A 27,700-nucleotide genomic window follows, 5' to 3' on the forward strand; every position below is an offset into this window, starting at 1 on the left:
TGTTTTTTACCTGTCGGCGATAAAAGCAAGATAAATCCGGAAAATTTGTACGGTAAGAAAGTCGCGCCGCTCGCGTGGCCTAAGTTTCTCACTGAAAATCCTCGTCCCTCGGCGGCACCTTTTTTTGAATTTTTTTCCTTTTCAACGGCGTTTTTTGGGGATTTCGGATTTTTTTCGAATTTTTTCGCAATAATATTCTAAAAATAGATAAATTTTAACACATTTTGATGCAATAAAAAAATTGACCGGAGTCCCCCTTTAAAAACCGAAAGAGATGAGGGAGGGAATATATCGGAAATTCGGATCGAAAACATCCCGGATGAGCTAGATTAGAAATGCTCAGAGATCCTTAGAGATCCCACTGATTCATTTCGAGGGGAAACGTTTCGATAAAATCCATAATATAAAGTTTGAGCTCAGATATCTCAGTTCGTGTAGAAGATATCAAGAAATGGCAAACTGATAAAATGTTGGTGATATTATGGTAAACCATTTATTTGCTAACGAAATTTTGATATCTTTCACAGGAACCGAGATAAATTGTCTCAAAGCTAATTGTAAGAGATAGTAAAAAAAAAGGGCTCACACACTGTCATCTTTGAGCTTAATTATCTCGATTTCTGTGGAAGATATAAGAAATTTGTCAACTAATGAAATATTGCTGATATCAGGATAAAAATTTTATCAGTTGACAACTTTTTGATATCTTTAACAGGAGCCGAGATAATTGAGTTCAAAATTGGGTAGGTTTTTATTAGAGGAAATACGGTCTGTGCGTTCCTAAAATCACCCTTTTCTGATCATCTGATCAAATTCTATATAATCTCAAGAGATTCAAATTATATGCAATTTGTGTCAAAACAAGTGGGAAGTTGTTCTTAAACGAGAAAAGGACCCAAAAACAATAAAAAGAAGCGGAAATTAAATATTTAATTTGTTTTTGTTTCCAATAATCTCAAAAAACCTAAATTGTTCTTTTCACCCTGAACTCATATTTAATTGATAATGAGAAAAGGAATATTATTTCCGGTACAAAAATGTTCACAAAATTCAGAAATTCGAAACTCACAAAGTCCAAAATACGGAGGATATAAATTCCAAACGGAGAACATTGTGACGGGAACCATAACAAGTGTTAAAATATAACTGATTATTTGATATCTCCCAATTCCCGAACGAAGTCGGACCATTTTTTATGGGATTTGACAGAAAAAAAAAACTAGCCAAAATACGTAATTCGTTTTTTTTCTCGTAAAGAAAAAAAAGAAGAAAAGAGCCGGAGAAACCGAGAGAAAAAGAAGCGAGACTAGAAAAGAGTGTAACCAGTTTGATGTCAAGGTCCCGCCCCCTTTTCTGCCTCAGCGGCAGAAGCGGATGTAACCATGGAAACCAAAAAGCAGATGTATCTCCTCTCGTGTTTCTCTGCTGCACGACTTTGAAGGCTTTTGACGTCAATTCCAGAAGAAACAAGGATGTAGAAGGTGAGAGAAATGTTCGTGGGAAAAACTATGGGTGGCCTTATATTGGTATTTTATAGAAAAAGGGATTAGGTGGCGACAAAAAAGGAAGAATAAGTAATCCACTCAAGCATGATAATCATGTTCATTGAAGCTGCACTTTTGCTCTTCTTTCGTTTTAAAGATCTTGATCTTGATCTTTAGAAACTTCTGTAAGTTCAGACATATCAATTTACTTTTTCCGCTTCAACGGAAACCCCGAAGAAGCTTTTCCAAAATTTATGTTATCGACACATTCTCGATAGAGAAAGTTCGAAACGACAGCTAACCTTGGTTATCTGGGATAAATCCAACGAACACCGCGTTCACTCGCCTCTTATGTTTCGCCATGTACCGACACTTCCCGGGTTCCGCCGCTTGCTATGTTTTGTGTGTGCATTGGCTCCGCCCACTGGAAATTTGCATATTAATGAGACTCTGACAAAGATTAATGAGGAGAAAATCGTTTCACAATGAAGTTCAGGAGGCCTTAGAAGGCGTTCGGACTTGCTTTTTTTCTATTTTCTCTTAAAATTTTCCATTTCTGTTTGAAAGCATTTGAAAGAGCCTTTGAAAAAGCTCAATTTTATGAATAATTCTAACCGTCCGATGTTTAATTTCTCTATTATATTTTTTCCTTCCGTTGCCTTCTCCCTAGTGTTCAATCCAGTGTAAACCCCTCCAGAATCCATCCCCTCCGAAAAGCGAGAGAAGTACTCTCTGTGAAGAGACGCAGTCGGTTAGACGACGCTGTTTGCGTATTTCCCGTGCCCGTCGAGGCGCCCTTTTCCAGCTTTTTTCCCCTTCGATTCTCGCTGAAAATCCCGAAAATGAAGCGCCTGTTCGACTTCTCGATAATCAAGTAATTATATAGTTATGTATATTGATTTATTTACATGTGTTTGTCACCCAAAAAAACAATTAATTCTCTGAAAAATAAATGTTGTGTTGCCTCCTGCACTTATTCTTTTGCTTTCTGCATGTAGAACCTAGTTCTTTTTGAATTTTTTAGATTCTAACAGATTTATTTTCAGAACTCTCTGGGCCGCCCGTCTCCAGACACTTTTCCAATCGATTTTCGGGAAAAATACTCCAGCGAAATCTATTCAGAATCCAGTGGTACAGCCGGTACTAAAAGTTCCCAAAACTACAATTCCATCGAGCAGTAGTAAAAGAGAGATGCATTCGTCGACTGTTGTCAAGGCGGTGAGTTTTTCGAATTTTTAAAAAATTAAGAATTTGAAGCTTCAGGCCTTCCGCAAGCCAATGATCAAATTCATCGGAGCCCGTCTCCCTCGCCCACTGTACGACTCCAAATCCCTTCCACCTCTTCAAATCTCTGGAAATTTCCCATCTGGTGTCACTAAAACCGCCGCCGCTCCAACAGCTTCATCCATCGGACCAGTCGGAAAAATTCCACGTGGACAGGGAATCGAATGGAATCAGTTGCCAAAAAGCTTCCAGAGACAAGGAATGTCAGAAGAAGAGTGTGAAGCTGTTAATGTAAGCTTTGTTCTGTTTGAAATGTCTAGAAGTAGACATTTTTCCTAAAAATGTTATATTTCTCAAAGGGGGTATGACCACAGCACCGCACCTTTTATAAAATTGATAAATTGGTATCGATTTTTTAAAAATTTGGCTCTAGTAAGAGCTCCGAGCTCTCAAATTCATCAAAAATCACAAGTTTCTCTGAATTTTCATATTCTCAAGTAGCTTTTTTCCCGTATTTTCCTCACCAGCCAAGAACTAAAATACTTGTAAAGCAACCCCTTTTTTTCTAAAACGTTCCCATAAAAATCTCTAATTTCCTGTTTTCACCTGTCTTCGCTAAAAAAACACTTTTTCTCGCTTCCTTACGTCCCTTTTTAGCGAAAGAAAACAACTAAAAAAGGTTGAAAAGAATTGTAAAGCAAACGAGATACTAGCTAAAATGAAGAGACGCAGAGAAATGGACGATTTCCATGGAGGTCTCGCTTTTGTCGCCATGGAAATCGTTTCTTTCTTTTTGCCCTTTTCCACTCTTTCATTGTTTTTTTTGCAGACTGGCTTCTTCTACAGAGGATGAACAACATCACGAAACGACAATTTTCTCAATAAATGCTTTCTTCCCCTCATATTCAAAACTCGGTTCTTGTATTTTTTCCATTAGTAAAAGATGATTCTAGCTCGGATAAATACGTTTTATTATATAAATTCCTTGGTTTTTGTTGTGTTAGAATTGTGAAAAGAGCAATATTACATATCTATTCGATAGAGATTTTTTTCAAAACTACACAGTCCAATCCCCGAAAAGCTGAAAAATCGGCGACCACTTAACCGTCTTCCTCACCATGGAGATTAGTCGGCCGCGTGGTGTTGGGGATGTGGTGTGCGCCGGTGGGCAAGAGGTCAGGGGTTCGAACCCCCGGGCAGTCATTTCTTTGTTTTTCCTGAATTTTATTGAAATTCCAGACGGCGTCTGTTGCTGAAAATGCGATAATATGCCATCCGACAATGAAGAGACATCATCAACACAAAATAATAGACAAGCATGGAGCCAGTTGATATTGGACACCTCCAAGTATTTAGGAGAATCACCACATTCGAAAACTGCCGAAAGTCTGCTTCCCAGGTAGTTTTTTTTTTGTGTTTTGAACTCCTTTTTAAATTCTCGAAATTTCTAAAACTCAGCATAAATCGAGGATGGACGGAAGAGGAAAAACAGGAACTCGTCGACGCGTTCGGCCACAAAAAGCGGCTACATTTGACGAAAAGTGGAGTGAAATCGGTTTTGGCGGCTTTTGAGGTGAGGGATTTCTCAAATTTTCAGACAAAAAAAACCGGAAAAATCGAAAATGAATCTTCAAAAAAATCTGAAAATCCGAACAATGTCTGAAAAAAGCAAAAAAATTTTTTTTAATTCGCAAATTTTATTTTTTTTATTGGATGGAACGGTGTTTGATTACGGTAGATTATTGTAGAAGCTAATTTTCTTGTAGTTTTCTTTTGCAAATACAACCACGTCAAAATGCAGAAAAAAAGCAAAAAAAAAACTACAAAATAGGAAATCAGGTTTCTACAGTAATCAATCACCGTTCCATCAAAATTCAGACAGAAAACACCGGAAAAGGCGGAAAAGAATCTTCGAGAATAGCTGAAAATCCTTAAAAGGTCTGAAAATTTCTCGAAAAAAATTGAGAAAAATCAATTTTTTCGTTTGAAATTTCCCGAATGCTTCTCGAAATTTTCAAATTTTTTGCTTAATTCTGTGCACAGAAAATCATGAAGATTCACATAAAAATGAAGAAAATATTTCAAAAAAAAAACTCCCTGAAATTTGGCGAATTCAATTTAGTTTCCTCCGGAAAGTACTGTAGACTTGGAGAGACCCGATTTTAAGAAATATGAAAAACAAGCTAGCTTCAGAATTCGATCAAATAGAAAAAAAAATCGATTTCCAGGGAGATCAACCTCAATCTGACATCATCTTCCTATGCCGTCTACTCGACCTCTTCTTCTCTCATTTCTCATCTGAAAATGACCGGAAAAAAGAAAAGTACATTGTGAAGTGTGACGCCATTGCGACGCTGTGTCGAATCACTCGAAAACGTATCTTTCTGACTGTCGACGTCAGAAGTGATGATCCGGCAGTTGATCCATATCTCGATGAGCTCCTGTGGAAATTACTTTATTCCATTGGGAATAGAGGTGAGATTGCTATAACCTTGAATTGAAGGGCCTCTTACTTTGCGCCATTTTTTCTCGTTCCCTGTCAACGATATCAAAAAGTTGTTAACTGATAAATTGTTTATCATAATATCAGAAGTGTTTTATCTGTTGACAAGTTTTTGATATCTCATATAGGAGCCGAGATAATTAAGTTCAAACTAAAAGAACCCTTTTATCACAGGTTCCATGGTATTACTATATGTTTTTAAAAATGAAATTTTCAGATTCCCGAGTGAGTCTGAAAATCCGAATGTGTGGTCTTATCACCCCAATGTGCAAGTTATTCATGCGAAAAGACAATCTTCCGGAGTCCTTCCTCCCGTTTTTTATCAAAATTTCCAGATCTCGTAAGCCTTTTTTCTCTAAAACTCTCTCAATAATTCTCTATTTTTTCCAGCACGTAATGGTCAATCAATCGGAAGACAAGATGGATTCATGGCACGACTGATGTCTAAAATTAAGACGCTGGACAATTCCGATCAAACACCACAAGTGGTTTTATTGGATAAACACCTGCAATTGTTGTTCTTCACTATTAAGAATAGTGAGTCATTTTTGGGGTAAAACGGGGAAAAAAGAGAACAGTATCAAAAATGAATTCTTAGAAAAAAACTGTTAAAAATTCATAAAAATGATGTTTACTGAATTTGGGACATCTGACTCTCAGATTCTGACACAGTATAACGGAAAATGGGGTTTTGGGATCATTTTTAGAGATGAGACCATTGTATTTATTGGGCCCACCTTTCGCCTATTATTAAGCCACATTGTAGACTTTCTTAAGCTAAAAGTTTAAAAGTTAAGCTAAAAAAGATAAGCTAAAAGTTTAAAATTTTGAAAATTCAGAAAATTCAGCTCTAGCTTTTTTTTTTCTGTTTCAATTTGCGTACATCATCACCTGGAAAAAATAATAAAGCTCAAGTATTCATTTTCGAATGAATTTGGTACAAAAAAGGTCCCACAACGACAACTACCGTAACCTAAAAATGTAGCAATTTTTCGAAGGAAAACATTGATTATTACGAAATTTTCAGACTTTTTTAGGTTTTTCAGCTATTTCCAAAGATTCTTTTTCGATTTTTCTGGTTTTTGTTGTCTTAACTTTTTCCTTGTCTTAAATTAAACGGAACGGTGTTTGATTACTGTGGATTACTGTAGATTACTGTAGAAACTACAAGGTTTTCTACAGTAATCTACAGTAACCAAACCCCGTTCCATCAAATTTTAGGCCAAAAAAAATCGGAAAAGTCGAAAAAGAATCTTCAAAAATAGCTGAAAAATTTAAAAAGGTCTAAAATTTTTCTTAAAAAATCGAAAAAAAAATCAATTTTCGTTCTCGATTTTTGTGCGTTTTCAGTCAAATTTTTCCGACGGAAAGTAGTGCTCACCGAGAAAAAAAAATCGAAAAATAAGGATACTTTTAGGTTACGGTAGTTGTCGTTGTGGGACCTTCGCCCACGATCGCCGGCGTTTCTCTTCCACAGCACCAAATGTTTGTATCAAAGTAATAGTGTTGATGACACACACAAAGTATTTCTTGTAGATAACTCTAAAATATACAGAATACTGGAAACAGTAAAAATTCGTAATTGAACAGTCCGAAACAGCTTGACCTTGCGAATGTTAGTAAAATACCGTATTTCTTCTTCTAATAGAAGCGCACCTAAAGCGTCAACTTTGAGCTCAATTATCTCGATTCTTGTGAGTGATACCAAACATCTGTCAATGGATAGAAAATTGTGGATATTATGATAAGCATTTTATCATTTGACACATTTTCGATATATTTCACAGGAACCGAGATAATTGAGCTCAAAGTCGACAATTCGGGTGTACTTCTATTAGAGAAAGTGTGGTTAGTATTGATGATACGAACAAATTAATTATTGCAGATAGCTCAAAAAGTAAACCAATATCTGAAAACAGGGAAAATTTTTAAATTTCATATTTGAAGGAGGCTTTTAAACTGTTACTGTAACTCCAAAAATTATTTTTCAGAACGCACACGAACCCATCTGCTTCGAGAAAACATCTGTAAATATCTTCTGGAAGTCCTCCGACGCCATCTCGCAGCATCTTCGAATTCCCGCCCCACTCGTCTGCTATCTTCTCTTTTTGGAACTTTTGATAAGTCACTTCTAGCAGCTCACACGGAAGTTGTCATTGGCACAATTGCCATTTTGAGATTGCTCAGTAATTTTAGTGAGTTACCGTAAACCGTGTAATAGAAGGGTCTCGTTAATTTTGAGCCCATATATCTCACTTCCTGTGAAAGATATCAAAAATGTGTCAACTGTTAAAATGTTCATCATAATGTAAGAAGTGTTTTATCAGTAGATAACTTTTTGATATCTTTGACAGGAACTGAGATAATTGAGCTCGAAATTGAAGGGCCTTTGGAATAGAGGTCTTTTTTTCAGAAAAAGCGCGAGACGAGCTGAAAAATCTGCAAGTTTTGGACATTTGTGCCAGGGAATTGAAGGAATTCTGGAGTGATGAATGGAAAACGGGACCGAAGGCGAGAATTGTGGTAAGTGCTTCTGGTTCCCACGACTCTTGATTTCTTTTCTTATGACTATGTTTTCTATACTTCTTGCTCCCTCCATGTGTCCTAATTTGCAGGCTGCTGGATTTTTCGAAGGGTCTTACACGGCTCAATTTTAGAAAGTTAGCTCGGCAGCTAGACTTATTATATGTAAAACCATGAGAAGAATTTAATGGTATCGGTTGCCCAGAATTTTTTTCCGGTTTTTATCAGCAAGGGCGAAACCACAGTAATTCTGACCATGTATGGCTTGCTCTGGTTTTTCTAGTAAACTCTACATATTTATTTTATATATTTTTGTATCCATGTCAGCACAACGTGGCACATAAAAAAGTCTGAAAATGTTATAAGAAACCAGAAATCTCTATTTCAAGCCGCCCCAGAAAAATGTGCTTTACCCGAAAGCGTCTCTCTTCCAAACAGAATGACAAAATCCCCAAAATTCGAGGGGTGAAAAAGAAGAAGAACAAGGTATACACTTTTTGAGATTAGTGAGAGTCTCTCACTGAAAGATTCCCTCTCTTTTTTCCCACAATTTCCGTTTAATCCCACAAAGCTCTTTGGATTTAAAGTAGAGATATTTAATCCCACATGCTCTCTGGAAATTTAAAAAAAAATTGGATTTATTTCTTTTTTGGGGAGTTTTTTGACCCAAAAAAACTCTGAAAATCTGAAAAATTGGATATTTAAAAACCTTTCTCTTGGTTCCTTTTGGCCCAAAAAACATGGATAATTGCTCTGTGGATACCTGAAATAGGTCTCCAACTCCTCTTGTTTTTTCTGTTTGCCCATTCATGCGAAAATTTTCTGTCTGCCAAGAGCAAAAGGGAAATCTCCTATTTTTAGAAATTTTTGAATTTTCATTTGAGGGAAAAATTGATTTTACTAATTTTTTTTGTGGTCCAAAATTTTGAAACCAAACTGGACTGATCTAAAAAATCTTTTTTTAGACATTTAAAATCATATTTGCAAAGCAAGGCCCGGCCCGGCCCAGCCCGGCCCGGCTGGCACGGGTTCTAAAAAAAAAGTTTTTTTTAATTTCAGAAAATTTTTCAAATTTTTTTGTGAAAGAACTATTTTTTATGGACAATTCTATCTTGAAATTTTTTTTCTTGTCAGAAAAATTCTCCATTTTTTTCTGTTGACCCCAAAAATAATTTTGAAAGACAGAAAATTTTTTTTCCGAAAATCCGGGCCGAGACGGGCCGGGCCCTGAAAATTCTGAAAAAAGCCCGGCCCGGCCCGTTGCAAAAAAAAAAAAATCAAAAAATTCGGAATATTGTAAGCTGAAACTCTTAATTTGAAAATTCCAAAAAGCTGAACATTCTGAAAGTTCCGAATTCAAACAATTAGAAATTGTGGAAAATCCTAAACAGTTGAACATATTTTATTCTAGAACTCGAAAATTCTAAATTGAAAATTCTTAAAATTTTAAAAATTCTAACGGTTCTAAATTCTAAAATTTTTTAAAAATTCAGAAAAATTGAAATATCTAACAACTCGAAAAATAGAGAATTCTAAAATCGAAAATTCGAAATTTTTGAAACATTTTAAAAATCGAAAGTTCTAAAATCAAAACATTTTTTTAATGTCCAAATATAGAGGAAAATTCTAAAAACGGGAAACTTGAAACTCTGAAATTAGAAAAAAAGGAAATTCTAAAAATCGAAAAATTGAAAACTCTCGGAATTCTAAATTTTAAAAAGATCAAATTTTCCGAATCCCATATTCGCCATACTCGATTTCTAGTAAATTGCTCTTCAAATGCTTCCGTAAAATCGAGAATTCACCAAAGCTCATCTGACACATGCCACATCAGCTCAGAACGTTTTCTAGATTTTTCAAATTCAGCTGCTGTCAGAAGGCGTTTTGTCTCAGCTCGTCATATCCTCTTCCATGCATTCCCCAAGTTTATAAGGCCGTTTCTCAGTTTTCAAAAATCCTGGTCTCCATATAAAATACCCCACCTTTATAAAGCCGTTTTTGAATCTTCCTGACAGATTCTTCTCAATTTTCTGTTTGAAGCTCAAGGTCACATGAAAAAAACCTCTCTAAAAAGCTGAAACTTGACTCCGAGTGGTCAGCAAAAATGTTACAAATTATCAATTGTTTACCCCTAGCTAGACTCTCTCCTGGATTTTCCAGATTCTCACTTTTTTTTTCTTCTTCTCATGAGTCTTATGGAACACATGGCTTCTGGGATCCAGGAGAAGAAGAAAAGGGATGGAAGTAGACTCCTGCTTTTTCAACGTATATTGAAAGATCAAAGTTTTTTTTTTGTTAGAATTGCTGAGACTCGAAAGATCATTGAATTTGAACCTTTCCCGAAATCTCATTTTTATGACTCGAATCAAATTGAAAATAAGAAAAGTAATATACTTTTCCATCCTTTCCTCTCGATAGAAGCTATTTGATCAAGTTTTCGGATCCTTTTGTTTGTTTTAATGGAAAGAAAATAGGGTTTAGTGATAAGTGGTAAACCATTTTTTATTTGTAAAATGAAGCTCGAGCGGACCGAACGCTTATCTTTTTTGCGAGCAGGATGATAACTATAAAACGAGAGGTCTCAATCTAGTTTTTGATAGATTGTGCAGTTCTATTATTTTTGGATTTCCAGCCAAAGAGTGATTTCCTACAATCAAAGCCCATCCAAACCGTCAACTTTGAGCTCAATTATTTCGATTCCTGTGAAAGATACAAAAAAGTGGTCAACTGAGAAACTGTCTATCATAATATCAGAAGCCTTTTATCAGTTGACAGATTTTTGATGTCATTTACGGGAATCGAGATAATTAAGCTCAATGTTACCGTTTTGATGGGCGAAATGGGGGTGATGATGGGTGAATCAGATGAAATACGGTAGAGCTCCGGGACATTTCGCAACTGCGACATTTCGCCACCGTGATAATACAGATAGGTTTTAGACTATAAAAATGATTTTGGAATTTTCAATTATGATCTTTTTCTGATAGACAACATTCTGAAATTCGAAAAAAAAATTTCCCGAAAATTCCTTTTTCAAAAAACATGTTCAATTTTTCGAATTTCAGAATGTGTTCTATCAGAAAAATATCATAATTGGAAATTTCGAAATCATTTTTATGGTCTGAAACCTTGCTAAATCTCTCCGAGCCTCGTTTTCAGCTGTTCCAAGCAAATCTAATAAAAGTCTTGAGCAGTGTCTGAAATTGAGTCAGGAGGCGTTTTCTGTTTTTTCCCCTCTATCAGATTTGCAATTGAGCTGAAATTAAGCTGAAAATTTGAAAATTCTGACCGAAAGGGTCACTAAGTTAGCTTCAATTTCGGCTCTTTTTTTTCATCTTTTCCTTTCCTGGCAGTTTTTCTTCAAAATTTTTCTATTTGTCTCCTTTGAAACGACTTTTTTTAATTCGATGCGCTAAATTTACCGTATTTCCTCTGTTAAACCCCCATCCAAATCGTCAAGATTGAGATCAATTATTCATTTTCTGTCAAAGATGTCAAAAATGTGTCAACTGATAAATTACTTATCATAATATCAGCGATATTTTATCAGTTGACAGATTTTTGATATCTCTCATAGGAGCCGAGATAACTGAGCTCAAAGTTAGGAGCCCTTCCATTTCCGGTTTTACGGCACTCCTTGTACCGTAAAACCTGTAATCGAAACGTTGACATATTTTTAATACCTCGCATAGGAGCCAAGATAATTAAGCTCAAAGTTAGGAGGTCCTTCTATTAGCTACTTAATCTCCGATTTCTAATTTCAGGATTCCCTCTCTGCTCTGTGCCTCCGTTGCATGTCTCCACTACCGTATCCTCTAGAAACTCGCCGTTTCCCAGTCGATTTCCCACTTCCAACAGCTGCTCCATCGACTCCTGGAGGTCATGGAAGAATTCGAAACTCCTCGTCGCTTAATATTTCATTTGACAATGGACGGAGTTCGGATGAAGATGGTATGGATGAAGAAGATGAGGCATTCAATAGAGACGAGGATGATGAAGGAAAAGAGGGCGGAGCTTCGGATGATGATGATGGAAAGGACGATCTGGAGGGTGGAGCACTTCCCAAGACAACACGGCTCACGCAGCAACAGTTGACAAAGTATGCACCGTTTTTTGTGGAGAACGAACAGGGAACAATTCAGCCGACGTTTTCGATGATGTATCAGACGGGACAAGAGACGTGGAGGACTACTTGTGAGGTGAGGAAAGTTACTGTAGTTACAGTAATCCAAAAACAGGTGAAAATGCATTAATCCAAGAATTTAGCCAAAATTACAATATTTCTAAAAGAATTAGAGTTACAGTAATCCAAGAAATTAGTTAAAACTACAGTAATCTAATAAATGTATTAAAATAACAGAAATCCAGAAATATAGTCAAAAATACAGTTATTCCAGAAAATAGTGGAAGTTAAAGTAATCGGGGAAAGTAGTAAAAACTACAGTAACCCTAGAAAATAAATGAAATTACAGTAATCTTAGAAAAATAATCAAAATTACAGTAATCCAAGATGATCATAAAAATTACAGTAATCCAAGAAAATGATTAAATCACGGTATTTCTAAAAAAATATTTAAAATTTCAGAAATTCAATAAATTAGCTAAAACTACTGTAATCCAAAAAATAGCTTAAAACTACGGTAATCCGAGAAAAAGTAAAAAATTTGAGTAATCCGAAAAATTATTAAAAATTACAGTACTTTTAGAAATAATTAAAATTACAGCAATCCCTGAAACCCATTTGAATTACACTCATCCTAGGAAATATTACAAAATTTAAGTTATCTCAGAAAATAGTTAAAAGCACAGTAATTCAGAAAAAGGTTGAAATTACAGTAATCCGAAAAAACTAGTTAAAAATACAGTAATCCTAGGAAAAATTTATTGAATTGAGTATGAGTACACGAATTTGATCAGCCTAATCAATGAATACATCTAATTCCCGAATTAGCTGAAACCGAAAGTACAGTGATCCGAAACAATTTAAAATTACAGTAATCCAAAAAGAATACCGTATTTTCTCTAATAGAAGCCCATGGGCTTCAATTTTTTAACCTCTCTCTCTCAGGGTGGGCTTCTATTAGAGGAAATACGGTAATTGGAATTACAGTAATCCTGGAAAATAATTGAAATTACAGTAATCCAATTTATTTGAATCCTTCTCAGATGGATTTGATTAACCTAATAAAAAAATGCATCTAATTTCTGAATTAGCTGAACCCGAAAATTAAGATTTTAGGATTTTCATTGTTTCATGCGTTCTATTGTAGCTCAGTCTGAAAATGTATTAATTTCAGAAAACACGTCACGTGATGCCGATCCACCATCACCTACCTATCGAAATGTTCACCACACCAACGCGAGTCCGTGAGAAGACTGCAAAAACTACAAATAACATGAAGAAAATGATAATCGAAGAGTTGGATAAACCAGAACGACCATCTACAAATCAAATCATTTACGATCTGGATACAGCCGCTTTCGATGGCCTACCAGGACCGGAATTGGCGTTTCCAACGAGTGGAGTCAAATTGGACACTTCCAAGGATCTTCAATTTGATTCTCGATTTGAAAGTGGAAATTTGAGAATGGTCATGCAAGTGGCACCCACTCACTATGAGCTGTTCCTCTCTCCGGATGTTAATCAGATGAGGGATCATTATCAGTGGTTCTTCTTCCAAGTCTCGAATATGAGAAAATCGGTGAAGTACACATTTGAAATTGCCAACTGTCTCAAAGCGTCATCTCTGTATAGTCAAGGTAATTTAATTTTCAAATTGTTGGAAACAGCTGGCTGGTGCGCCTTTGGCGCTATTCAACCTATTTATTTGGAAATTATGAAAAAATTCCAGGAATGCAACCGGTGATGTACTCGATGATGGAATCGGCGAACGGATGGCGGCGAGTTGGAGAAAATGTGTGCTATTTTCGAAATTTGTACATAAATGAGCACGAGGAGAAGCGGAATGTCGAGGAGCAGAAGAAGAAAAAGTACTATTACTCGATTCGGTTCAATGTGACATTCCAGAACACCGGAGACATTTGCTACATTGCCTATCACTATCCGTACACCTACTCTTTTCTTAATGTAAGTTCAAGATGGCCTGACTTTCGCAAGTTGAGTTTTCTAGGCCACCATGTTGAAATGGCCTAGAAAACCCACCAGGTGAATATCAGGTCATTTCTGAGCCATTTTAACTTGATGGCCTAACTTTCGCCAGTTGAGTTTTCTGCGCCACCAACCTAAGCTGTCTAGAAATGACCTAATATTCACATAGTAGATTTTCGAGACCATTTTAGCATGGTGGCCTAACTTTCGCAAGTTGGTTTTTCTAGGCCACCAACTTTTTTGGCCTAGAAATGGTCAGAAATTCACCTGGTACGTTTTCTGAGCCATTTTGGGGTGGTGGCCAGAATGCTATAATGGCCTAGAACGGACTGTCCCAGTTTTTGGTTTGAACAAAATGTTTTCCAGGCCTCAATGAGCCTTCTCCGCAAACGAAGACAAGAGAACGTGTACTGTCGGGAAGATGTGATTGGCCACTCTTTGGCTGGAAATCCAATAAAAATGCTCACAGTGACGTCATTGGCAAGTGCCGCTGAAATCGCCTCAAGAGAAGTAGTTGTGCTGAGTGCTCGTGTTCATCCGGGAGAGACAAATGCCAGCTGGATTATGCAAGGAATTCTGGAAAATCTTTTATGTCGACAGTCGAATGAAATGTACAGATTGAGGGAGACTTTTGTGTTCAAAATCATTCCAATGATCAATCCGGATGGGGTTATCAATGGATCGCATCGATGCTCGTTGGCTGGAATCGATTTGAATCGAGTTTGGGATCGACCGAATGAGTCACTTCATCCCGAGATTCATGCGACCAAAGCTATTATTCAGTACTTGGTGAGTATCCTTTATGAATGGCAGTGGTCGAAGATCCCCAGACGACAACTACAGTAACCTAAAAATAATTTTGTTTCTGGATTTTTTAAATCTTTTTTTCACGGCTTTTCGTCTATACGCACAAAAATCTGGAAAAAAACTTATTTTCTTCAATTTTTCGCAAAAATTTTTAGACCTTTTTAGGTAATTCAGCTATTTTCAAAGATTTTTTTTCCGATTTTTCCGCTTTTTCTCGTCTGAAATTTGATGGTGGAACGTTGTTTGATTACTGTAGATTACAGTAGAGAACTTTATAGCTTGTAGTATTTTTTGACTTGATTGTGTTTGCAGAAAAACTACAAAAGAATATTAGGTTTTCTACAGTAATCTACAGTAGTCGAACACCGTTCCATCAAATTTCAGGCAAAAAAACCGAAAAAATCGGAATAAGATCTTTGAAAATAGCTGAAAAACCTAAAAAGGTCTAAAAGTTTTGCAAAAAATCGAAGAAAAATCAATTGTTTTTCATTCGAAAAATTGCAAACATCGCAATATTTTTAGATTACGGTATTTGTCGTTTTGGGACCGTCGGCCACGGCCACCGGCGTTTCTCTGCCAAAGCTCCATTTTTTTGTACCTGAATAATATAAAAAATCCCATTTTTTTCAGTGCGAAGTTGTCAATAAGAAGCCGTTTGTCTATGTGGATATCCATGGACATTCCAAGAAATGGGACTATTTCGTGTACGGAAACAACGCGGCGGATTCGTGGAGAGCTGACGATGCGATGGAAGTTCCGCTTGTTCAAATTGAAGAGGAGCAGCATTTGGCACTGCCAAGGGCTCTCGAAGCGGTAAGAGAACTTGACGCCAACCCAAACGTCAACTTTGAGCTCAATTATCTCGCTTCCTATGAAACATATCGAAAATTTGTGAACAGATAAAATATTGCTGACGTTATGATAAACATTTTATCAATTGACAAATTTTCGATATCTTTCACAGAAACCGAGATAATTGAGAACAAAAGATAGTGGGAGCACATGGGAGTCGAACCATCATCCTACCGCTTCGCGGGTGCGCACTCTACCGACTGAGACATGGTGGCTCCAGCGAGGGTTGTGTGTGAGAAAGAGAGAAAGAGAGAGAGAGAGAGAGAGAGAGAGAGGGGGGGAGAGAGAGTGTGTGTGTGCGTGTGTGTATGCAATGTTGTGTTGTTGACCTCTTCTCACTGTTGACGGTTTGGGTAGGCGTCTATTAAAGGGAAAACGGTAACTTTTTCCGGCTTTCGAACTATTCTATAACTACTCATTTTGAATTTCAGACCTGCCCCAGCCGTTTCAACAACTCTGAATGTCGTTTCAACATCTCTCGTGCCAAAGAATCTTCTGCGCGTGTCAACGTTTGGCGTCAATTTGGAGTCCCAACTGCATATACCCTTGAGTCGACGTTCTGTGGATTCCACAAGGGACAAAATGCTGGATATCAAATCAGCACGAACGATTTGAAGGAAATCGGTCGCGACTTGTTGCACTCGTTTTTAGAAATGATTAGAAATTAGTATCCCTTTCTCTGTCTCTTTATTTTTCTCTTGTGATTTCTTTTTTCTCCTTTCCAGTCATCATATTTTTCGAACCATTTTCTAATCGATCTCAACATTGTCTTCCCCCCATATGCCACAGTTTTTTCTCGCGTAATTATTATGATTCAAATTATGAACCAACAGCTCTATAGAGTACAATAAATTATTCATTTAAAATAGAAATCTTAAATTTGAAAACAAAATAGGAATGAAATGGTTTTGGACAACCCGAAAATTGAAAATATGGGACCCGATTTCTTTTGGGGAAAGACAAGAAAATGGAGACTATCGACGAGGGGATAAATGCATTTGATTGGTTTTTTCACAATATTTACAGTCACCCGATTGACGGGGAAGAGTTATTGAGAGCATTGGAAGGTAGAAGAAGGTGGAGAAGGTCCATGAAGTGATGGAAATCACGACGAGGAACACACCGACCTGAAAAAATATAGAAATTTAGGATCATGAATTAGAAACTTGCGAAATGTTGATTTTTTGAAAACCAATCATTGAATCGAATTCGAAAAGATCCAATCAACAAATCGGTTATCGAATAAATCACCTAGTTTTGTAAAATAAGTGAAACGGAAAACTATCGAAAAATCAGTACCGTATTTCCTCTGATAGAAGCCCACCCAAAAAGTCAATTTAAGTCTCAATTATCTGAATTCCTGCTAAATATATCAAAAACTTGTCAAAAACATTGGTGATATTATGATAATAATTTATCAGTTGAAAGATTTTTGATATCTTTCAAAGGAATCGAGATAATTGAGCTCAAAGTTGATGGTTTCGGTGGTAAATTGGAGGAAATACGATAATCTGAACTTTTCAGAGCAATGGAACCATTCTGGTAGACTTTTTTATGATTACAAAATGGGCTATTTTTCTCTGAAAAAAAGACAGAAAATGTTTTTTTGTCAGATATTGCAACCTTCTATTGATTAAAGAATTCTGCTCGAAAGTTGCTACGCCCGTAAAAATTTTTACAACCATTTTTTAATCCGAGGACGCTTTAATATTGAATATCAAGCATAATGCACGAGAGATTTCTCTGGGAGCGTTAACTAAATGAATCAAGTAGTTTTCTAAATTCTTTGAAACCGAAAATCATCAAAAAATAGTATCGACCTATGTTTGTAGAGAAACTTTTTGCAACAAAAATGAAGTTCCAGGACAAGATTCAAATGAAATGCTGACTAATTATAAATAAAATTTCATGTTATTTTAATTCCAATTTGGAAAAGTATTAGGGTGGGGAGAAAGTTTTTTCCGAAAATTTTTAAAACTTTCCCACGGAAAATCCCCAAGTTTCTAGAACTGTCCTAGTGTATATTAGGGTAGAACGTCCAAAAGGCTTTTTCCTCATGCCTATATAAGGCGCTTGTGCCCACTGGTAAAACAATCATGAACGATCTCTCGAGACCTCAAGTTCGGCTCCTCATCTTCTACGAGTAATCTCACGACACCTGTGCGACGGAGACCTCTAAGAAAATATGCCAAGTGTTCAGAGAGAGGACCGCCACCAATTGCACCGTCCGCAATCGGTTTGCTTCCTTTGAGTCAGGAGACACGAGCCTTGAATACAACCTGCACACTATCCAAAACCTTCTGAGTTTGAAAAGCTGCTGCTTGAAGCCGTGAGGGATAAGCCCAATGAGACTACTCACGACCTGTAGAAAATGTTTCCCGCTGGATACATCGATTACAGCTTCCACCTGCAGGTATCAGTTGGATTCCTTTGCCCTTGCCCTCTGAGAGAAACGTCCGAGACGCTCCATCGTTCACCTTCTACGTGATATTGTTCGCCCGCGTATGACTAAAGAAACCCAGGCCAAGTTGCAGAAGCTGGGCGGGACTATGGATTTTCATCTGTAATATTCGCCAGACATTGCGCTTTTCGATTATCATATGTTCCGCTCGCTCAAGCAGTTTCTCAGGGAGAAACAATTCAAAACATTGAACCAACTCAAAATGACAGTGGGTGTCTTCTTTCACTCTTACACGCCCGAATTCTGGAAGACTGGAATCGAGTAACTTCCCAATAAGTGACTCACAGTTGAAGTCAATACTGGTGAATATATTGTTGATTGATCGTTAAAGAAATTGAAGATAATTAGAAAACAAAATCTTTAAAAATTTCGGAAAAAAACTTTCTCCTCACCCTAATACCAGAATAAGTTTTCACAGTTTTGAAAGGAAAATGAAAAGAAACTGAAACAGGATTTTCTAAATACCCCGTTTCAAATATAACTTCAAATCAGAAACTACATTTTCATCTCTTTTCTATCATGTTCTGGAAACTTTTGATTTCCCCAAATTTTTCTGTTTTTGTCGAAAAGATATTTTACTTTTTTATAAATTTTGTTTTTTAAAAGATGCTTTTAATTACTTTGAGCAAGCTAAAGGTTCGTACAGATAAAAATAATAAGTTTTTTACCGAATTTCTATTATTGGGACTGAAAGTTTGCATGTTGTAATTCGGAATAAAGCAAAATTAAAAAGATGGATTTCAAAACTGATTGATATTCCAATTTTTGGTCAAACAGTTTTTACTGTTCTAGGTGAGCTATCTATAATGGAACACTATTGATCTAGACTATGCAATTAGCAAAACCTTGAAGTTCTTTTTTGAAAATAAAAGGAAAATAAAAGCAAATTGTCCCAGGAACTTTCGAAAATTTCAAATGCAACTTCAACTTTGATTTTCGAAAGCTTTTACTAATGTTCCCTAAAAAAAGGAATGATGGTAAACTTTAAAAAGAACTCAAAAAAATTTACTGTTTTATGTAAGCTATCTATAATGACACACTATGAATATTGGCTGGGCAGTCTGTACACACAACGTACTTGTTTTTAATTTTGGAAAATAAGAAACTTTGGAAAAATAAATTTCTCTTTCGATAAATTTGGGAATTACAAACCCATGATCTAATAATAAATCTCTAATGAAAACCAACCTGATAAAAAGCATGAGTCAACGCGGGAAGCATCGAAGCTCCAGCCAAAAAAGAAGTAAACGCAGCCAATGTAACAGGTCCAACACCCTTAGACGTGGCTTCTCTGATTCGATGCTCCGCACATCCCTGTTCCGGAAGAGCAGCGCCGTAATGAAGAGTATAATCGAATGAAAGACCAACGACAAGGACGAGAATAACGGCTTCGAGAACTCCGAGTACCCATCCGAGAAGGGTTACAATGGCAGATGAGGTGCATATAACTCCGGCAATGGTCACTACTGCAGCCAAGGCCTGGAATTTTCGGTTTCTGTTGCATCTTTTATTCAATCGTGAAGAAGTTTATAATAATAATCGTCTGATTTTCTCATACAAACCTGAAAAGAAAGAAGAAAAAAGAAGCCCACCCAAACCGTCAACTTTGAGCTCAATTATCTCAATTTCTGTAAGAGATAATAAAAATCTGTCAACTGATATATAATTGATGACTTTCTGATAAATAATTTGTCAGTTGACAGATTTTTGATATATTTCTCATAGGAAGAGAGATAATTGAGCTCAAAGCGCATGTTTTTTACTAGAGCATATACGCGAAATCACGCGTAACTACGATGTATTTAAGAAAAAGTAAATTGATTACAAACTAGAACTGGGTTGGCTGGGAAATCTGGAATTTCAGAAACTCAAAATTCGTAATATGAAAACTCGACAAACTGATAGACTATGCATATCATGATGAAAATAGACTATGATTTTTAATGATTTTCAACAGTTAACTAGGCCCTATTAGAAATAGAAAAATTTGTATTTCATACGAAAAAAATGAAATAGGATTCTTCATACAATTTTTCTACCTAATGTCATTTTCTCAACACTAGTTTTTCTAAAAAAAAACGCGCTCCCACCTGACATTTCAACTGAATGAATGCAAAAATTGCGACGAAGAAAAGCGATCCGAGAACAGAACTCAAACAGTCCTGAACGATTGAGCTGAGCAAATCGAACCTAGAAAAAAAGAAGGAGTACGGTAGCTACAGTATCCATAACTCACCATGTGCTCATCAACCACCACTCGGGCGCCCACCATCCATTATCTGGTTTCGTCATTTCGAGCATTTCAAACGATTTCGTCAATTTTGAAAACCGATGATTGTATTTTAAAGTAGTTGGAAGCATTGCTGTGTAGCCAACGAATGCAAATGTCTGATTGTCGAAAATCGGAGTATCGTTGTATGACGTGGCGAGGAAAGAGGTAGAATTCCGAAGGCAGAAGTCAAGATATGAATCTGAGAATAAAGGATTCGACATGTTACAGCACAAGAATCCTCTAGCACATGGATATTTATCTGACCAATCCAAAAATCTTTCTGGCCAGAATTTCGGTTGATGGTTCACAAATGGTAGTTGTCTCGCTTTTTCCAGAGATCTCGCAATTTTATGGACGTCACTGGCGGTTTTCAAAGCGAAGAATGGGTCAGATCTGAAATGGCAATTGTTTTTAGTGACGAACCTAACAGCAGAAAAAGCGCTCTTATCAGTACTCCCTCTGACCCTCTCGATTTCCATCGGAGAGATGGCCGAGCGGTCCAAGGCGCTGGTTTAAGGCACCAGTCCCTTCGGGGGCGTGGGTTCGAATCCCACTCTCTTCAGTTTCTTTTTTCTTTTTTCAAACACTTACCGTAATGGTGACGTGGCGTTGGCTCGGAAAGTGGACAAAGAGTAGATGGGTTCAACACCCCAAACCAAGCGAGAAGTTAAGGGAAGAGCGATTTTGGAAGAGACGAATTCGAAATTCTTCTCCGCATTGTTATCATACCTGGAAAAGAAAATTTTGGGCTTATCACTCATATTAAAAAAATAGGAGCTACCATTCATGTAAATTATCCGATGTGAAAAGTTGAAGAGGGTTGTATTCAGGAAGATGGAGTCCCTGATAAGTGATAGCTGCTCCGCCAATAGCCACAATTGATAAGAGAGCCATTAGAAGATAGCGACCCTGTAATGTGAAAAAATAGGAGTTACATATCTTCCTAAACTAGTAGAACTTCAAATTTTCCTAGAATTACAAAAATTATGAAACAGAAATTTCTGATAAGTTCATTTTTTTTCAAAATATCGTTACAGAACGCCTGCTCTTTGAGTTCAATTACCCCGCTTTCTGTAAGAGATATCAAAAATATTTCAACTGATAAATTATTTATCATAACGTCACAAAACGTTTATCAATAAACAACTTTTTTATATCTCTTATAGGAAGCAAGATAATTGAGCTCAAAGAGCAGGCTTTCAGATTTTGGCTCACCTATGCTGAATCAACAAAAACGCCGGGAGAAGGTTTTCTAGGGTACCATTTGTTCGAAAACTGTTCGAAACGAAATTGCGAAAAATTTTTGAAGTTAGCCGTATTCTAAAAATGTCTTGCGAAACACAAACCGGTAGGATTCAGTGCATTGTTTTCAATTTACTGTAATTCAAAGCCAGCTTTTTGAGCTCAATTAAGTCGATTCCTGTGAAAGAGATGTAAAAGTAATCAACTGATAAAATATTGCTGACTTTATGATAAACAATTTATTAGTTGACAACTGTTCGATATCTGTGACATGAATCGAGTTAATTGAGCTCAAAGTTTCCTCTAACTTACCTGAACCAAAACATGAGGCAGTAAGACATAGAGCAAATGAGAGAACACGGATCTGTATGGAAATTTGAATCCAGTGAAACAATCCAAGTGTCTGAAAATAGTTTTTTGATCACTAGTTTTTTGATCACTCTTTTGGCTCACCTATGCTGAATCAACAAAAAAGCCGGGAGAAATGAGACGACCATAAAGTAGTTGAAGATTACGGTAACACCGGCGAACATTCCGAAACAGCTGAACAAAACTTTGAGATACTGTACGTGCAGTAATTCTTACCGAAAAACGATGACATTCGATGTGATATTGATGAAAAATGGAACAACTGTGGAGAAGCACGTCAGGAACATTGTGAATGAAGTGTGAGTGAGGAACTGAAAGCGGAGTTTGAAAAAATAATTTTGCTGTTTCAATTTTGTTTATTAGGCTACACTTTTTTGATATTGTCATTAACCTGACTGTAATATATTTATGTACAGTACCGGTAAATAAGATATGCGGAAACGTATTTGGTAGCTGATTTATTCAGAAAAGTCTGGAGCTCGGATGTCAGGTTTCTGATCACTTTGAAAATTTTGGAGAGTTTAAAACCGACCTAGATTGAAAACTTGAATTTACAGGTTTCTTTAATTCCTAGGTTTACAGCAATTTGCTGATATCTGAAAGACACCTTTTTTTCACATTCTCAGTATAAAAACGTATATCTCAGAAATTGGAAAATAGCTGAAAAACTAGGAATTTTCAAAAAATGCTATGGAAGTTGTCCTTTTACAATCTCCAAAATTTTCAAAATGATTGGAAACGTAACAGCCGAGCTCCAGACTCTTGAAAGTGATCGAAAGGTTGAAATTGAACTGAAAATACATTTTTGTGTTTCTTACTGTATAGATTACCAAATCTTTCAGTTCAATGGACATCAAGTGAAATTCGGAGCCCCACAGATTTACAAACTCCGATTGAAGATTTATCAACTTACAGTATGAAAAGTGTCTTCGTTTAAGTGATTGGGAAAATTGGATTTGAGAAGAAATGCGTCGTCGGATCCGATAGCAATAAGAAGAACAAAGGTGACAAGATTCAGAAGTGGAAACTCGTCCGTGAAGAGACTGTAGACGCCAAGAGCTCCTGAAATTTTTTCGGGTAGTCTTTTGAAAATTTTGGAAATCAAGGAAAGGCGGTAGTTTGAATTTTCGAGCTACAAAAAACCGTAATCATTCAAATAGATTGCCACCCAATCCGTTAACTTTGAGCTCATTTCCTGTAACAGATATCAGAAAGTGGTCAACTGATAAAATGTTGGCAATATTATGATAAGCATTTTGCCAGTTAAAAAATTTCGATATATTTTAAAAGAACCGAGATAATCGAGCTCAAAGTGTGGGTTTCAAAGGATTAGTTTTAGGGTGGGTGGGTTTCTATTGTAGCATTCTCGAGAAACATTTCGAAGTCATGTAAAAGCATCGATTTTGTTTAAAAGTTTTAACATATTTTTCAAATCTCTAGAAAGTCTAAAACTCTTTATTTTTGCTTACCAACAACTGAAAGTGCCAAGAGGAGAATCACAACAAATGCGTACAGTAGAGATTGAGAGTGTACAGCAACAACCTGCAGATCAAATGGGTTACTGTAGAGAACAACCATTTCAAAAACTCACAATCATAACTAATCCAGCAGCCAGAAGGGCGAGAATAGAGTCACGAAGAGCTGCAGCAAGAAGACGGTCTCGTTTGACATCCATCAGAAGACCTAGAATTTTTTTTTGCTGTTTCAAACACTTCCTTTCAGTTTGAAATATATTTTTCTCTTGATTAACGATCAAATATATCTGACCTTTCAATTCAAATTTGCTCTTTTTCGAATAATCAATAATAGAACTTTCGAGAGCATCATACAGTACCACATCAACTGGAATGTTCTGGGTTATATAGCCAGTTAAAGTGAAAACTGGCAAGAATGTGTTGACAAGAAATGGGGAATCATCTCGATTCTTTGGAAGCAGCCGGTAGAATAAATCATGGATTATTTGAGAGGAACACTCCTCTGGTAGATCTGAAAATTGGAAAATATTGGAAAAGAAAGCTCAAAGTACAGTATACCTCGGCAAGTAGAGCATGTTCCTTGGCACTTTTCATTGCGGCATTCGAAGATTGGAGTACGGTATTTCCAGCAATTGTCGATGGTCTTACGCACGATTTTTATGTCGGACTGGAAATCGAGAAAATAATTAGGGGGCACAATAAAATATAAAATTTAAATGGTAGCGATTTTTCAAAATTTACAGTTTCAGAAACTTTAGATGAATAACTCAATACCGGTATCAAGCGTTTGGCATGTGCCGGAATTTTGCAATAAAATTAATAATTATCAATGTTTTTCAGTAGATAAAACATCGTCTTTTAGGGTCTGGAATTGTGGTTTTGATTAAATTTTCTAACTGAAAGTTATCGAGAATGCTTCGAAAACAACTCTAAAACTTGATTTTTGCTCAATTTGGTCACAAATTTTTGAAAAAAAAACTTATGACATATAGATACCACTTTTCAGACCTCAAAGTTGATTGTTTTGAACTGAAAACGTAGAATTCTCATCATATTGAACTCTACTGTATTTAATTGAAAAAAGTATACTTTCCTAAAGAATTTGGGTAATTATTCAGAATTTCTGAATTCCCACTAAGCCTAAAAGGTCTAATCATATTCTCATATATGCAAAATTTTTGAAGAAATGAATAATTCTAAAAATACTTTTCTAGAATTTTCCATCATTTGATGTTTTCTGGGTTCTAGCCATCTAAGAATTCTCAAAAATATTAAATCTGTTTTTTTTTCAAAGTCAATGCTAAACTAAAAACGGATCTTATTCGCTTTGTAATTTGAAAAATCCAAAACTTTCGACTCAAGTATCGTAAAACCTGTAATAGAAGGGCTCTCACACTCCCAAGCTTCGACCCATATTATCTTAGTTCCTGCTAAAGATATCAATAATGTGTCAACTGACAAAACATTTCTAGCGATTTTGAATATTTGAGAATTTAAATGTGAACTTAATAGTTCAATTATCTTGAAACTAACCTCATCCAATTGTGTGCAATTGACTCTCAAATTGGGGGAAATACATGCGAACATATTGGCAACACTCCAAATATTCCGATACGGAGTGAATGAATCAAATCTGGATAGTGGTTTTGAGATATTCGGTTGCATTTGACATAGTTTATCCAGAAATTTCAAATCGAAAATTGCATCGTAGTTGGGAACTTCGAGAATGACTTGGGATAGATGGTCCACTGGAAAATAGAAAATTGGAAAGTTCAAAAGATAATTGGAACTGCGCATTCAGAGATTCAAAATTTCGGAAGCAAAAGAAGCACAAAAACTACCGTAACAGCATCAGTAAAGGGTCAATCACACTATCAAAGATAAGAAAAAGTTGTCAACTGATGAAATGTTTATCATAATATCACCAATATTTTATCAGTTGACAAATGTTCTATATCTTGCACAGAAGCCGAGATAATTGAGCTCAAACCCTGAAAGTGTATGGGCTCTTCTCTTAAAACTCACTCAATGGGATTGGAGAATCATAACAAGCGACTTGATTGATTGCTGATAACAAATTGTCAGCCCAACTTCTCCGAACTCTCTTGCTTACTGGTTGAACCGTCGGCTGTTGAACATCTGTGTCGATTGGGCGGGGATTCGAAAATGCGATTCGATTACTGAACATGAGACTCGGTTGAATACGAGCCCATGCTAAACGAGGACCCGAGAGTACTGTGTCTTTTGTGTCGAAGCCCTGAAATGGGTTTTGGGAATATGTTTTTGTGTTATGTTTCTTGGGTTTCTCAAGATGTGTTATTTTCCTAAATCCAAAATTTCATGTACCGCAAAACCTGTAATAGAAGGGCCCCTACCTTTGAGCTAATTTATCTTGTTTCCTGTCAAAGATATAAAAAAAGTTGCCAACTGATAAATTGTTTATCATAATATCAAAAACATTTTATCAGCTGGCAGATTTTTGACATCTCTCATAGGAATTGAGATGATTGAGCTCAAAATGCAGGGCTTGTTTTTATAGTTAATACGGTATTTCACATTCAAGTCTTCATAAACAAAGTGGAATTTGTTCTTTTTTCAAATATTATAGAACCTCTGAAACTGGGAATTTTCGCAAAAGTGGCTGACACAAAAGAATAAGATTACGGTTTTCATTGTTTTCAATGGAAGCTAAATATTTGGGAACCTTGAAAAAAGTGTAAGAAAGAAGGTCAGTTCCCTACAGTGATTCCTACAGTCATCCTTTTGATTTTCAAATATTTTTCTATACAGTAATCCTTTCAATTTGCGAATATCTTTATCTACAGTAAGCCTTCCAACTTTTTGGAATTTCTTTCCCAACAGTAATCTCTAACAGTAATTTTCTTTTTCGAGCGTTTTTATCTACAGTAATAAGTACAAATTTTGAGTATTTTTTCCCTACAGTTTTTTTTTAAGTTCCAATTTTTTCCTCTACAGAAATCCCTTTCATTTTTGAATGTTTTTCCCTACAGTATTCATTTTTATCCCTGTTTTGTCTAAACGACGATACCATTTTTTCAGTTCTTCGGAACTTTCCTCTTCTCCATTCTTCTAGAATTCTCTGAACCCGATCAAACTATATAACCAGGGAAAGCAGTTGTAATAAAACTGGAATTCTATAAAATCTCATAGATCAGAAGACGTCAAAAAACAAGCTTTGTTGGATCTCAAACAGTTCGACTTTATGAGTGTAGTTTGAACAAGAAGCCATATAATTAGATGACGTCATCTGGAGGATTCTGATTTATTCGAATAGAGAATTCCAGGATCTTTAAATTTTCCCTCGCTTCTCATCCCTCTTCTCATATCATTTGACCCCCATTTTCCTCCGGTACTATTCTTTATTATCTGATCGTTTTTCGCACATTCTTCCGTGTCAAACGCGTAATAGTGTGTCGAAGCGAGAGACGCAGACAGAGTTATTCCTTTTTTTGTTGGATTGAGAATCGAAAACTGTTCAATTCACTATATAAATCGGTGTGTTTCGCAATCAACTTTTTTTGTATTTCTCAAGAAGATTTGAGATTATGCATTGCGTTTCGTTTTGTGGGGAGATGAATTGCCAGTCAGCGAAGACAAACTTGAAATTTCGCGATGCGAGAGTGTAGGGAATCGAGAGGATTAGAGAATTAGAGGATGTGTTGTAACCGATGGAAAAACCTCAGAAAATTCGTCGTTTTTCGATGAATATATACCGGTTATTTATGTATGTGTATTTAAAATAAGAATATGTACAAAATTAAGTGTATATTATTTGTCCATTGTAAAGAGAAGTGTTTGTACTTTTTGTTTATTTTTTGGTACAAAAAATGTTTTTAAAATTTCGAGAAATTTATTTTTTTTTATTTCCGGATTTTTTTTCTAGATTTTAGCTGATTTTCGCCAATTTTTTTGTTATTTTTCCTGCAATAAATCAAAAAATAATATTTTGAATACTGAAAAAAAACTAACGAAAAGTTTTCTTTGTGGGACCTTCCCGAATAAAAGATTCAAACTTTTCAAATGTATGTATTTTTGAAGGACATTCAATCATAAAAGTTCCCATAAAGACATCCTCGAGAAATTTCGGGTCACATAGACTTGACCTTAAGAAAGGGGGATTAGACAGATTTTGTTCAGATTTGGAACTCCAAGTCTTTAAAAACTCACAATCTCCGCATTCTGTGACAACCTGATTGGAAAGAACCATAATAGTACGGAAGGGATTACTGTAGTTATCAGTAGGGGAACAATCAGAAAAAGTGCAGGATGACGATAGAGTGATCGACTGTAGAGACGACCGACACGTTCGATCATCTGAATTGTATGTATTTGAAATAGAAGAGGAATGAGGATGAATT

The 27,700-nt window shown here is 36.1% G+C and overlaps 2 protein-coding genes and 2 non-coding genes across 4 annotated transcripts; 2 read left to right on the forward strand and 2 right to left on the reverse strand.

Moving 5' to 3' along the window:
- Window positions 1-1,695: 1,695 nt before the first annotated feature.
- Window positions 1,696-1,808, reverse strand: CBG25123. The gene has a single exon (XR_006672593.1). It is a non-coding gene; the product is annotated as an RNA transcript CBG25123 (non-coding RNA).
- A 518-nt stretch (window positions 1,809-2,326) lies between these two features.
- Cbr-ccpp-1 lies at window positions 2,327-16,164 on the forward strand (the record flags this gene model as incomplete). Its single annotated transcript, XM_002640279.1, is given in 17 exon segments — window positions 2,327-2,358; window positions 2,531-2,702; window positions 2,748-3,022; window positions 3,948-3,972; window positions 3,974-4,107; window positions 4,167-4,281; window positions 4,937-5,183; window positions 5,429-5,551; window positions 5,602-5,748; window positions 7,203-7,406; window positions 7,625-7,734; window positions 11,499-11,933; window positions 13,032-13,494; window positions 13,587-13,822; window positions 14,210-14,632; window positions 15,281-15,463; window positions 15,934-16,164. Coding segments are annotated over 17 exon segments (3,555 nt in total), but the record flags the coding sequence as incomplete, so codon positions are not given.
- Window positions 16,165-16,476: 312 nt separating this feature from the next.
- On the reverse strand, window positions 16,477-27,656 carry Cbr-che-14 (the record flags this gene model as incomplete). The annotated part of the gene is made up of 16 exons (XM_045241207.1): window positions 16,477-16,629; window positions 19,152-19,442; window positions 20,054-20,153; window positions 20,200-20,688; window positions 20,827-20,964; window positions 21,017-21,144; window positions 21,790-21,880; window positions 21,931-22,020; window positions 22,063-22,157; window positions 22,760-22,908; window positions 23,316-23,388; window positions 23,438-23,832; window positions 23,880-23,988; window positions 24,855-25,069; window positions 25,347-25,578; window positions 27,510-27,656. 16 exons carry the CDS (start codon window positions 27,654-27,656, stop codon window positions 16,477-16,479), a joined length of 2,895 nt encoding a protein of 964 aa, XP_045094989.1.
- CBG28399 lies at window positions 20,716-20,797 on the forward strand. Its single transcript has one exon. It is a non-coding gene (tRNA).
- Window positions 27,657-27,700: the final 44 nt, after the last annotated feature.

The sequence above is a fragment of the Caenorhabditis briggsae genome (genome assembly GCF_000004555.2).
Source record: "Caenorhabditis briggsae complete genome, chrI, whole genome shotgun sequence".
NCBI lineage: Eukaryota > Metazoa > Nematoda > Chromadorea > Rhabditida > Rhabditidae > Caenorhabditis > Caenorhabditis briggsae.